At 44.5% G+C, this 13,433-nt stretch overlaps 1 protein-coding gene across 4 annotated transcripts in view; it reads left to right on the top strand.

Annotated features, from left to right (window-relative positions):
• The first annotated feature begins 163 nt into the window (after nucleotides 1–163).
• The window catches only part of COL24A1 (collagen type XXIV alpha 1 chain), a 134,834-nt gene continuing 121,564 nt past the window's right edge, over nucleotides 164–13,433 (top strand). For 3 of the 4 annotated variants that reach the window (XR_013954444.1, XM_080602970.1, XM_080602972.1), the window contains exons 1-3: nucleotides 164–356; nucleotides 6,934–6,998; nucleotides 11,487–12,772. Coding sequence is in view for 3 of the 4 variants with exons in the window: in XM_080602970.1 (XP_080459096.1) it covers nucleotides 301–356; nucleotides 6,934–6,998; nucleotides 11,487–12,772 (1,407 nt within the window). In the remaining variant the exon portion in view is untranslated. The remainder of the gene's footprint in view (nucleotides 357–6,933; nucleotides 6,999–11,486; nucleotides 12,773–13,433) is intronic. The other variant, XM_080602971.1, reaches the window with a different exon arrangement.

Here is a 13,433-nt window from a genome sequence, read left to right as displayed (position 1 = left end):
CCCCGGGGCCGCGTTTGCTGATGTAATCTCCCGGCAGCGGGCGGTGAAACCCAACACCGCGGCGGGTGCCGGGGCGGGCGGCAGCAGCGCCGGACTCCGGCAGCCGCGGGGCTCCCCCGCGCCCCCTGCACCGCCCCCGGCCCCGCCGCGCCCCCCCCCCCCCCCCCGCGGGCCGTGCGCGGAGCTCGGCGGAGAGCTCGGGGCCGCCGGGGTTTGATGGGCAGGACCTGAGCCTCCGGCGGCGCGGCGCTCGGCTCCGGCTTTCCCTCGGACCTCCGCTGCCCGGACAAATGCATACAAATGCATTTGGGAGCCCAGAGGACAAGGCGAGGACGCATCTCTCCCGCGGCACCAACGTAAGCGGGAGCGCGGGCAGGGGGTGGGATGGGATGGGATGGGATCGGGGCTCGGCTCGGCTCCTCACCCGGGGGCTTTCCCGAGCCGCCAGCCCTAACCCGACGAGGTGCTGGTTCCCTCCTCAGGGGGCTGTGGGGGTGCCGGTGCCCTGTAGCTCTCCCCTGTCCTGCCCTGCGGGGAGCGCGGTCGAGGAGCGGTGTCCCCCATCCCCAGGTTGGAGCGGGGCGCTTGGGGGACAGCGTGTCCCTGCACCCGCAGGTGGCCTGGTTGCACGTCCCCCCTTACTGCACGTCTATTCAAGGGCAGCAAGCAAAGCCTGCAAGGCTTAACGCTTAACAGCTGAGGCTGCTCCCTCTGTAACGTGAATCACCAGGTGAGGTGCCCTGCATTTACGTGCTTCTCCAAGAGGCTTATGCGTTTCTAGAGTACATCTGCGATGTGAAGGCAGAGCTCCTCTCTCCTCTGTGGCTTGCCTAAATGCAGACTAAGCAAGATGACCGTGAACTTTTTTGATGGTTGAAATGACATTATAGAGGTTACCAGTGTGTGCCTTCTTTATAAAGTGCTTATTTTATTCAGGCAGTGGCTGGAATGAGGTTTACTGTGAGCTCCGGGTGGGAACGGGAAGGATTTGTTCTGTGTTGTGGTGAGGATTGTGCTGCTGGCGTGTTACCTGGGTCTGCCTGAGCGGTGATCAGCAGCTACGTGGCTGCCCGAAGGTGGTCTGAGTGGCTGCGTCTGCGGGACTTCTGAGTGCAAGTTAAAAACAGGATTTTTGTTTTTTTGGTATTTGTGAAGGGGTATTGCTGATGGAGAAAAGCTGAATTATTGTAAAGTAACACAGATGCAGTTTACCTGAGTACAAAACCTGTATCACTGAGACAGAATTGTAGTAGATACAGTATATGTTCTGGAGCTATATGGACAGTTTGTCTTGTTTACCTCATTCTCTTGAGAGAAGGCAACCCGGGTGCTTGCCTGTGTTAAGAAACCAGATTTTTTTTTGCTAAAGGATCAGGTTTCCTTAGCGTTTCTCAAACCAGCCAGTCTCTTTCAACCTCAACCACGTTTTTGTGGAAATGCCATTAGGTCAGACCTGCTACCTCTATGGAGTGTCTCTGCAGGTTAAATACATAAAACTCCTAAAGCTGCGTGACGTCTAAGTCTGACACAGTTTGCTGACAGAATATTTCATTTTAAAACATGAACAACCTTGTATTCCCCTTGTCTCTTGCAAGCAGTGAGCTGTAGGATCTTTGAAGAGTGATCTACAAAATGCACAGAGACAATCCTAGAAAGACAAGCGCGTTTCACAGGACTGGGAATCCAAGCTGTGTACTTTTGCCTTGATACAGAGGGAAACTTAGTGTCCTCTGTCCAGACAAGAGCTAATGTGAGGAATCAAGTACGTGCTCGTAAAAACAGTTGTAAAATCATATTTTTTCGTTCATTTTTCTGCTTTTAGAAATGCTAACGCGATTGTTCCGGATGTGCTAGGTTGTCATCATAAGCCACATGCTGTCCCGAGAGCAACGGGACCACCAGGCAGGGAGTTCCCTTCCTCCACACCACAGCTCTGTTGTAGGACTCCTCTTAGGCCACTGCTCCTCAGGAGGGAAGAACAATGCATTTTTTGATCCTATTCCTCTCACCTTATCTTCTGTCCCTTCCTTCTTCCCTTCTATAAAGTTAGGAGCCTGCTGCAAGGTTTTCAGGTGCCTCACCCTCGGTGTTTACCAGGTGCATGGTGAGCAAAGGGTGTGCGACGCTCCCCAGGACCAGGCTGTGGAGGCCGCCATGTCCCCGCCAGCCGCGCTGGCTGCAGGCGTCAGAACCCGGGAGCAGCATGGGCCCTGCCACCTTGTCTCGTGATAGTGGCAAAGGAAGACATCTGTCTTCTCAGATATTGAAATAGGTGTTTTTTAACTGCCTGGGGTCGTTGAGAGGCACGGGGTGCCTCTGTCCAGAAGGTTCTATCGCCGGTCCCCAAAAAACCCTCAGGGTTTTACCTGAGTGCCTTATTTGCCTCCTGCTTTTGAGAGGCCAGGGAGGCTGTGCATGGCAGGAGCTCTGCCACTCATTGCTCCTTTTCCTTGCTGTGGAGACAAGGCTCGTAGGAAACTCTGAGAAAATCTGTGTGGGAGGCACGGGATGTTCTAGGGCTGCCTGGCTGAGGAGAGCAGTGTGAAAAACAGATATAGTGATTTTAGAGTGGGAAAAAACTGGAAGAAAGGAAGGAAGTTACACTAGTGCCCATCAGTGAGGGAGCTGTGACTGCATTTGCTGTGAGGTTTGACTTATAAAGTTATCTGTATGGATACCTAGATGCTCAGGTATGTCCAAGTATGAACAGCTTTGCCAGTGCTGATCCCTGTGGAGGGATGTGCCATCAGGAGACAGAAGAGAACTGCAACACCAGCCTAAGCACTGCTGGAGCTGACAGAGACAGGGGTTGTGCTGCTTGGAGTTGTAGGCCCATCTGGAGAGGATAATCCAAATCTCCTGATATACTACTGTGTCCTGGGTCTTCCCAATGTTTAAACACTTGCCTAAGATTTCCAAGGGGGCTCTTAATTTGAGTGGAATGAGGGGGTGCACAGTCTGTGTTTGCCCAGGTGGTTCAGGGGAAGGATGTTATGGGGACAGCTGCTGGGAAGGAGGCTGCCTATGCAGCATACATTAGAAGATGTACATGACACTCTTTCAACTTCTGTGATGGACACAAACTGGGCTGTTGTCTTCAGAGGAGATCTAAAGCAGCAGTGCATGTGGGGTCACTGACGAATGCGGGGTTGAATGCAGCCCTCAGGTTTAGTATGTTCTGTGTCTGTGCTGGTTACGCTGGGATCAGGTTTTCTAGCCTTCTTTAGCAACCAGCCAGTGGTCTTCCTTCCTTCAAATCTGAGGTTTAGGAAACTATCAGGGAATGAAGAGGATACTGTTATGCTACACTGCCATGCACTGACCAAACCCAAGCTCTGTATGCTGCTGAGTAGTCTTCAAATGTGGAATTTTGCTTTGTTGCTTGCCATGACTTGCTTTGAAGCTTATCAGTTTCCTCAGCCGTCTGTCATCCTGAATGGAAAAAAACACAGTCGCTGTCCACGCATAGGAAGAGACAAACAGCCACAAGATCTTAAAGATAAACAGAAAGATAAGCTCTATTTTAAGTGGTGGAATAGCTCAACCACATTTGGAAGTTCCTTCCTGCAAGCAATTGTGTAGTTGCCATCAGCTCATGTTTCCATATAAAACAGGAGAGAGGATGCAAAGGTAGGAGAAGGAGGGGAAGCTCAAAAGATAATTGGACTCTAGGACAGGACATTGCCAAGGGGCATTACTGTTCCAATACGGAACAGCTTCAGGCTCATTGTGTGTTGTTAAAAGGGGGAATAATGGCCAACATTTGAGTCAGCCAGGGAGATTGGTCTTCCTGCCACACACTTCTGCATTTTTCTGTTGTCATGTCCCAACAGGGCAAGTCTCCCCAAGTGCTATGGCCTCTGCTAAGGCACATGGACTGAGGCTGAGCTTCTGTGCCTTGCACACTGCTCACTTCATTCCTGCAGCTACGGCAGAAGATGGATTCAGCCGTGTATGCATTATGCAGCAGGGAACCTGGTCTCTCTGTGTGTGAGGATAGGGTCTGAGAGCTGGCTGCTTTGCTGCTTTTAATGCCAACAGTAGTGATCTTGACCAAGAAGGGAGGTTTTTAATGAACAGGTTCTCTTCAAAAGATAGAATTTCCTTTTTTCATCTTTCGTCTTTGGCCGTGGAGGAGGCTGCATTGTATAGCTTCAATTTAGTTTGCACAAAGTTTCATTTACAAAAATTTGTACTTGTTGTGGAAAAAGGTAGAAGGAAGAATATATTTTCCCATGCATTAGGGACCTCCAGACCTATGGTTGTCTCTGGTCCCTGTTTTTTCTCTTAGCTGATCGCTCATCTGTTCTTAACATTAGCTGGAGCACACTATGTAAGCCAGACATTTGTCTTTACCTCTCACTTAATGTTTCTGTATATCCAATTACATCTGTGTAATTTACAGCCCTGGGAGCATTTCAGAATTTCTTGCCTTCCTACAACATTTGCTGGGAGGTGACAGGGGCAGATACCTGACACTCAGCTTGTCCCTGGCTGACTTTGTGGAAGAGGTTGTTGTAATGTTAAGGAGTGATCTTTGCACTTTGGGCTCTGGGGTTCTCTGAGCACCCTGACTTTGGAGTTCAGTTAATTAAAATGTTTCATGTTATTTTTAATGGGGAATTTTTGTGTCCGTGAAAGATAGGAAAAGAGAAGAAAAATTCAAAGAAAAAAAAAGTTCTGGCTGATACGGTGCAATACTTGGACTTCCTTGCTAACACAGCTGTCTACTGTCCACCTCCAAGACTTTTTTTTCACCGAGCTTCTTACTAGATCAAAAGATGAAACACTGTGTGACACAGAAACTGTTTACTCATGAAATTACACCAGAACTTGAATTCTGGTCTTCAGAGTTGAATAAAATAAAGTGTGAGCCCAGTAACTGACCTGCTGTCAGGATAACAGGCAATATTAACTCTTTTGCAGAAGCAGCAGAACTGCTGCGGTAGAAGTTTCATGACTGTAGCAGGAGAAGGACTGAAGAGAAAAATAGCTAGGGACTGCAGTGGTTAATTTTAAAGTGTGCCCTAACAAGCACATTGGGATTTGTGAGGCATAGGCTTTCCCCCACCCCTTCCGTGATCAGAACTAGAGCAGTGATGGCTATTGCCAAATACCCTATACAACCTGCAGAGCGGGTGGTGATGGAAAGCATGCTTCTTCCGATTGTCTTGTGAACCAGAGCACCTGTAAGGTGGTAACTGGCTCAGCCTGTAATGCTTCCTTTCTCCTTCCGGCATTTGCTGCAGGTGTTTCTCCTTGTAGCAAGAAGGGGGGACACTCAGCTGGTGGCTGGCGAGTGCCAGCAAGGGCTGGGCTGGGGGCAGTGGTTGAGAGCTGCCTGCTGCTTGGGCTGGGGCGCAGGGGGTGCGCCAGGAGAGACTGGCTCTGAAAGCCTCACGGTGAAGCTGCCCGGGTGGAAGAGGGTAAGTACTCAAACCCACCCTCTGCTAGGTCAATGAGGTTTGACTCTATTTCTCTGAGGAAACAATGATGACAGATTTTTGCTCTGTGATTTCTGGAATGTTTGAATTGCAAATGCTTGAAAGAAATATTAAGACTTTCACTAAAGACTGCTTTATATAGGTACATAGATATTTGTAAATCATAGCATGATTTATTTTCATTGAAGCATTACTTCCTGGCTTATGTGTATGTTATCCTCCGTGCTGAAGGTAACCTGGCAGCAAACACTTAGGGGAAGAAACTTGTCTGCCATTACTGTTTGAACTGTACACTCCTCTACAAAGACATGAGGATTTCTTCCTGCACTTTCTTGACATGCAAACCTGACTAACTGGCAAGACTAATTCATACAAAGTTACAGGTGTTTAGTTGCGGTTTTATTACTTTCAAATGCTTTCTGTTTACTCCAGGTGCTCAAGTACTCTGGTGTGGTCCAGCAAACTCTTTCAGTGGATCTCATTCATTGATTTTTCTTGATATTAAACATATGTTAGTGAGCAAGAGGGTTGAGCCGAGGGTTGAGCATGAGTTGACTGCTCAGCATCACTTTGTAGAAATATTTTTTCCTACTGCTTAATTGGTATACGTCGCTATCATTGTTACGTAAAATTGTGTCTGTGCCTGGATGTCTAACATTAATAGAAAATGTTTCTCGATTATTACAAGATTTAGTCACTGGTAAGAAGATTGTGATTAGCTGTTAATCTGGCTAATTTGTGAATTAATGAAAGACTTTTTTAGACTTTTTTAAGAATGGTAAAAATGTATTCCCAACCCACAGATTCAGCATTAATGGTATCTTTGTTTAATGTGAATCTCAAGTTCGTTATCTGTATTGACCTTATTTGCTTTTTTACCATCAGCGAGACCAGAGTATCCATTAAAATTCTATCAGATCATGAAGTTTTAAGTCAAAATGCGATGGGATTTTTTTTACTTTGAAGAGCGTATCTTGTAGTATGATAAAACTATCATACAGGAAGAAAAATGACACAACACTTTAATTTATGGTACACAATGTGATACGGTGACAAGACATTGTAGGTACACTGGGACAAAAGTATCTAGTAGGCATTAACTTGTCACTTGTTTTTTTAGTTTCTTTATGGTAACTTTTTTTTCCAGGAAGAAATTTACTACGTAGCAGCATTCATATTTGAGGGCTGCCACAAGAAAATATAAAACAGATGCAGTTACGTTATTAATAAAAGCCATTGTGAAATGTATGTGCTATATATGAGAGCATCCGTGGTCCTTGATATCTGTGCAAAATGCCTTCTCAGCATCAGTGGAAAGTTGTACGATGTGAAGGAGGGCTTGAAGGTTTTGATCCAGGACTTGCTGAAGTCAGTGGTATCCTGACATTGGCTGTGGATGTTGAATCAAGTTTCTAATTCCTTCAAGTCTGAAACTTTGCATGCTTTCCTGAAACTTTGCATATTTTCTCACATGTTGTTTTCTTTTTAGGAAGCCCCTCCTCCTTTGTATTGCAATATGTATAGCTGCGGGTGTTGCACAAGCACCAAAACAAGGTGAGAACACTTTCTTATACCAAGATGCTTAGATTGTTACTAGATCAAGAGAGTAAATGTCTACTAGTGACCTTAGGTTCAGTTCCTTATGGTGACTTAAATATCAGCAGCAGTGCGATGAGAGCTAAAGTTTAAAGTAATCAGTTTGGAAAAGATGACCTTTTGAAAATTACTCAGACTTTCTGTCCATGAAATTGCTTACATATTTAAGCAGACTCTTCATAAAAGAGAAGTCTTGTACAGAGAAAAGGCTTTGATTGTGTCTTCACTGCAAGTGGGTGTCCTTGGGGGTGGCAAGCTATGACTGAGTTACCTTTGCACTTCTGAGGGCAAACAAGCAAACCACTGCATATAATAAAGGCTTAGTCTAGGCTGGCATCATTAAAGCAAAAAGTGAAATTGTGTATTCATTTGGTTTTGCATTCAGATGCAGATGTCAGTGAGGAAATAGGGTTGTCTTGTTTTTTGTTTCTTTTTTGATCTGCCAGCTGTTACATCTGCACCAGATGTGCAGCCTGCACTAGGGACTGTTGTGGGAATGCTAGTGTCCCAGGGTGGTGAAGGCTGACGTGCCATTTATTCTCTTATTTGAAAGGAGAGTGGCAACGTCAGTTCTCTACCATATTCCTTCACCATACAGATGAAGCAAGAAGTAGCTTGTCCTTGGCTGATGATGTGTATGGTAACTGCAAATGCTCAGCTGAATACAAACAGCCGGGTCACATGGTGAATTCAGGGCACATTCCTGATAAGGTTTGCTAGAGCCCTGTGGGATATCTCTGTAGCCTCCCACCATTACTCTCACCAATGCCTTTTTCCTTCTCATTATATAATAAGAGAGCTTTTTTTGTCATGGTTACTTTTTTCCGGGGGGGTGGGTGGGTGGGTGGGTTCCCCTTTCCCTTTGTACTTTTATCTTCCATCAGCTGCTCATTGTTTGCCTGGTATGATTGTTCGCTGTTTTTTTCACATTCAGCTAAATGGGGGACATGTGCTTTCGTGATGATGGGATTTTCCCAGATTTTCTAGTCATTGAGCCAAGTTCTGCATCAGAGGAGGGGGAAAAAAAAAAGTCAGCTTGCTTGACAAGGGCAGCACCCGCAGATGTGTGTGGCCTGCCCTGCTCCAGGCCTGCGTGGACGGGAGGGGAGAGGCTGGGGCAGGGAGGCAGTTTGCATCTTCCCAGTGGAGCTGGGGAGGGATGCCAGAGACAGCTCTGCAGCCATGGTTTGAGTTGTTCTCACTTCTCCATCCCACTCTGCTCTGCAAATAAATAAGCAATTTCTTTTGCTTCTCATGTTCTGCAGCCTTAGAAACGGTTTGTCGAAAAAGCATAAGGAGAGGGCTGTGAAGGCTGCTGGGCCGCCAGCCCTGGGGATGCTCCAGCACCTTCTAGCTCTGTAGGATTTGTTTTCCTGCTGGTGGGGATGAGTGCAGAGGCCCCATCTTCCCTCTGAATCCCTGTATAAAGGACATACAAAAAGTGTGGCTCCTGAAAAGTAATTGAATAAGCGCACCTGCCAAAAACCTTTCCTTAGGAAGTCTTGTAGTTGAACGATAGATCTGAAAATCATCAGAGAAGGGAATGTAAGTGAATGAAGCCATTTTCTCTAGACAGCTTGTGCATCCTTTACCTGAGAAGCTCTTCCTTATGCATTTCAGTTGGGTGTTATAAATTGTGTTCAGTGAAATATATGTAAATATACAGCCTCAGGCTTTAGGAATAGTACTTTGACTTTGGCTTAAGGACACAGAATCCATGTGTCGGGTTGTTTTTCTGTGCCAGTACTCAACCTTGGTGTCTGGGAGAGCATCTGCTGCAACCAGGTGTCCTAACTTACCCAACTCCAGATGCAGCATCACCTAGAAAATGGGTGATGAGTAATCACCGGATGAGTAATTATCCACTGTTCTGGTGGAGCTGACTGAAGAATGATCCTCGCTGTTCCCTTACCAGTACCAGTAAAAGGAAAGTGAGTAATGTGTGTACTGGGGTTGTTGAAAGGAAGAGAGCACCCCAAATATCCTGCCTTCAGAGAAGTCTTAAGTACGAAGGAATGTGGAAAATGAACAACAGAGACTGGACAGAATAGTGATGCAGAACACTACAACCAAGTAACAGCCTGATACCACCACCACCCCGCCATTCTCTTTGGTATTATTTTATGCCACAAGAGGGTCAGAAGATTTTTCGCTCAAGTTCATGATACGTTTTTCCTCCCTTTATGATCTGATTATATTGTGAATTTTAAAAGTAATCCAAGGAGATGGAAGGAAAGCACTTCACACCAAAAACCCCAAACAGCTTTTCACTCAAGAAGCTGAGCCGTTGCAGTTCGGGGGACTAATGCATTCAATGAACAGTAAGCAAAGACAGATGTTGTGCAGACATGGGTAAACAAAGAAAACTGACTACTGATAGGTAAAGAAAGTTGTGGTTGTCAAGCTGGGAGGAAGAGTTAAGAGGGTTGCCTGCTCCCAAAACCCTATGTACTGCCAAGAGCTTCTGAAAGCTTAAAAAAAAGTTGGACCAGAAGTGAAATGACTGGCCAAAAAAGTCTGGAACAGCCTTTTGGCTTGACGGTGGGTTAACAGGCAGCAAGTCAGCAAGGAATAATTATCCGATACTTAATCTTTTGCTGTTATTTTTCACACAGCATTTCTCAGCATTGAGCCTTCTCAAGACCTGTCATTGTTAGCAAGGATCTGTTTGCAGGATGTGGAGAATGTTTTATTTCTCATTGTGCTCTAGGATCCTTTTTCTTTTTTAAAATAACTTTTAAACGATGTGCTGTTTTCAAATTGGAACTTTCAAAATTTGTAGATTAAGGTTTAGGAATGATCCTCTAATATCACTTTAAAATTGGTTGTTTTCTTCTCATGGGAGGCTGGATGCTTTATTTTGCAGTTTATGTTTTGGACAGAGATCATAGGTGCATTGCTATTTTTAAATAGGACTACTTAGTTTCAAATGTTTGCAAATACCTGTCGAATATCTCAGGTTAGAACTGTGATGTTTAGGTACAGCCTTAGATTAGACTGGCTGTCATGGTGCAGTGTATTCTCCCGCACACAATCAGCTGGCTCAGCCAGCGCACAGAAGTGCTGGAGCTCTCTCTCCAGCCCTCAGGGAATTATTTGCCTGTGTAAGACCTCTGCATTGCCCAGAGCTCAGGCCCGTGTTTCTTCTTAGCTTTCACAAGGGTAACACATGCACAGCTTTCTCCTGTGTCGCTATGTTCAGACCACGCAGGACTGGGGTCCTGGGAAAGTGTGGTGGTTCATTAGCAGAAGTATTCTGCTTCGAAGCTCTTCTATAACCTGACCTCTGTTATCAGTATGACAGATTAAAATATAGCCTAGTAAATTAATTGCTCTGAGGCAGAACATCTTGAGAAATTGGCGTACGCATGACTTTCTGCAAAGATATGCTTTCCCTGTACCTCTGGCTGGGCTGGCTGCCCGCCAGCATAATCTTGGCACGCCTGCACATCTCTAACATGGCTAGAAACACTACAAGGTGTGTAATTAATTTTCAAGATGCACAGTGCGTTCAGGTTGATGCTTTTGGTTCCAACTTATAAACCACTCTCAAGGAAGTCTCAGGCTCTTTTCATAATTTACTACTGAAACTAAGCCAACATCTGTCTGTCCTTAAAGTTTGCCGTGAATACATTCAGTAAACAGAGGAAGGGAAGGCTGGGAAAGGAAACCTTTTTTCCACTCAAATATTGAACATCCATTTGTTTCAGTTGCTCTTTTCTCTTAAGATAGCAGTGCATCCTTGGCTTCTGTTGATTACTCCCAGTTTTTGTTATGCCATTTAATAGCTTTATTTACTTAATATAAGCACAAATTGTGCAGTAAAAAAAAAAAAAAATCCTCAGCTAAATACTGTGGGAAGTACCAGTCTCTTCCTAGTTAGGCTTATGACATCAGTGCAACTGTTAAATACTAGTCATTTTTAATATAGTGTCTTTATATTCATCCTGAAGGAAGAAGGTGTTTAGGCACACCAACTCCAATGTGCCTGTATCTAATTTATGCAATAGCAAATGAATTCACTCATCCTTGACCATTTATTTCTCCTTTTGGAGGAAAGTGGCTTTAATTTCTTACTCCAAGTCAGAATGGAGAGAACCATTCTGAATTGCCTCAGACAACCGGTGTGCCACAACTGTGGTGTGGGACAGCACTAGGGATTTTTCAGTTTCATAAATGAATTAGTCTCCAATGGGCATTACATGAGTGTTTTATTTTCTTTTAGTTAAATTTTGTTCATCAGGAAAGCTGGCTTTAATTGCATTTGTCTGATTTATATGAAAGTTTGTTGTACGTTACTTTAGGGATTTGGAGGCCTTGCTGCATGCAGTATTTATGCTTTAGGAAGCACAGATTCGTTAAGATGCTCTGTGTGCATTTGTTTACATGGATCTGAATTTGAGCTTGCAAACAAAATCAACAATATGCTTTTATTTCTTTTTTCAGCAGTAGATGTTCTTCATCAGCTAGGCCTCGTGAGCAATGTTCAACAGCCTTCAGAGACAACAGTGCCCTCAGCATCGCCATTACCTCAGGGGGTTCGTCTGACCATAGCAGGAGTTGTACTGACTGGTGATGCACATGTTGAGTCCCCCGTCGCTCAAGTCATACCAGCAAATCTAGGGCATCGTTTCACCATATTGGTTGGGTTGTACTCTTACAGAGTAAATAATGCTTTTCTTTTCAGTATTAGGAACAAAAACAGGCTGCAGTTTGGTGTCCAGTTGCTACCGAGAAAAGTAGTGGTGTTCACTGGAGGGAAGCAGTCCGTATACTTTGAATACAGTGTTCATAATGAACAATGGCATTCGTTTGCCATTGACATTAGAGACAAGACTGTCTCAATATTTGCTGAGTGTGGAAAGAAGTACTATAGCAAGGAAATACATTCTGAAGTGGAGATGTTTGTTTTGGATGGTTTATTTACCCTGGGAAGGATGAACTCTCACTCTGTCAGCTTTGAAGGAGTTATATGCCAGCTAGATATTATTCCTTCTGCAGAAGCCTCTGCAAACTATTGTAAATATGTGAAACAGCAGTGTCGCCAGGCTGAAACGTATCGATCTCAGTTAGGAGCTCCACATGTGTCAGATGTGCTGGATGTTTTTTTAAAGAAAAATACGGGTGAGAAAAAACAGTCAGAAGACATACCTGCTTACAGAAGGAAAGGAGCATCAAACGTTCCTGTTACTAACGTTGCTTGGATTCACTCTCTACCAGAGTACTTGGAATCACAAAATGTCTCGGCAGAGGCCAAACCTGTGCTGGAAGCATGGCCAGAAACAGAACTTCAGAAGCAGGTCAGTCTGCCCCTTCATCAGCAGGAACCAAGCAAAAGAAGAGGCATTACTGAAAAACCCATGGGTTCATATCCAAATACTTCACATAATGCCATAGAAGATGCAGACAGACAAAGTGAGCCTTCTCTGATCTCCCCTGTAAAAGAGAGTAAATTTAAAAGTGATGGAATGGACAAAGAACGACAGCATGTAGGTGAACCAACCAAAAAGCAACAAATCTTCAACACAACCCTGTACAGTTTGACTGCTGACCTGTCTCTGGATAATCAACTCAGTCTAGGGGAAGAAGGCCCATTTGATGCTAATAAGTCTTATCATGTGGAAAACAGTTATGAAATTGATGTTGATAATTATGCTTATGGCTATGAAGATCGTGACAAAATATTTGAAATGGGAAGTATCAGAGGTTCAAAGGGGGAAACTGGACCTCCTGTAAGTTACCTTTACTACACTCATTATTGTAATGAAGCAACATACCTTTAAGAGAGGCTTTACAATAAGTGTTGCAAAGCATGCCATGCTGTGACTGCTATTTCTCCCAACTGTACTGTACAAATGTTTGTCTGCATTAAGTGTGTCTCACATGTAATTTTGGCCTAAGTGTTGTATATTTTTGACTGGCAGAATACATAGGCATTTGCTTCTGGTGAAGTGATAGGCAAGCCAGACGTTTTGAAAATTTGAAATGCAGCCAGATGTTTGTAACTGCTAACTATGGAGACTGCTCACTTAACAAAATTACAGGATAAACTCATACTGTACACAGACATAGACACTGATCCATGAAAAGAACAACCAGGCTGTTTGGAAGAATGACATGGTTTTCTCAGTTGAGCAATGCTATCAACATTTGTAATGGTAGAAGCAGACCAGTTGCAGAATCTAGACCAGTAAAACCATTCTTAACCCACAGTTGCAGGATCACGAAAGCTGGATGCAAAATAATGTTTAAACTCTTACATTACTCTGCAGCCTTTCTTCAATTAGTGGGTAAGCAATTTCTGAAATGATTCAAATGCACAGTAGTGCTTTTAATAGCACTAATTTGTCCTTTCATCTGTGTGCATGAAAGCCATGTATTTTTTAATACATA

The sequence above is a fragment of the Anser brachyrhynchus genome (assembly GCF_964034855.1).
Source record: "Anser brachyrhynchus genome assembly, chromosome: 8".
Lineage (NCBI taxonomy): Eukaryota > Metazoa > Chordata > Aves > Anseriformes > Anatidae > Anser > Anser brachyrhynchus.
Note: the sequence above shows the minus strand (reverse complement) of the source record. Positions and strands in the feature narration are given on the sequence as shown.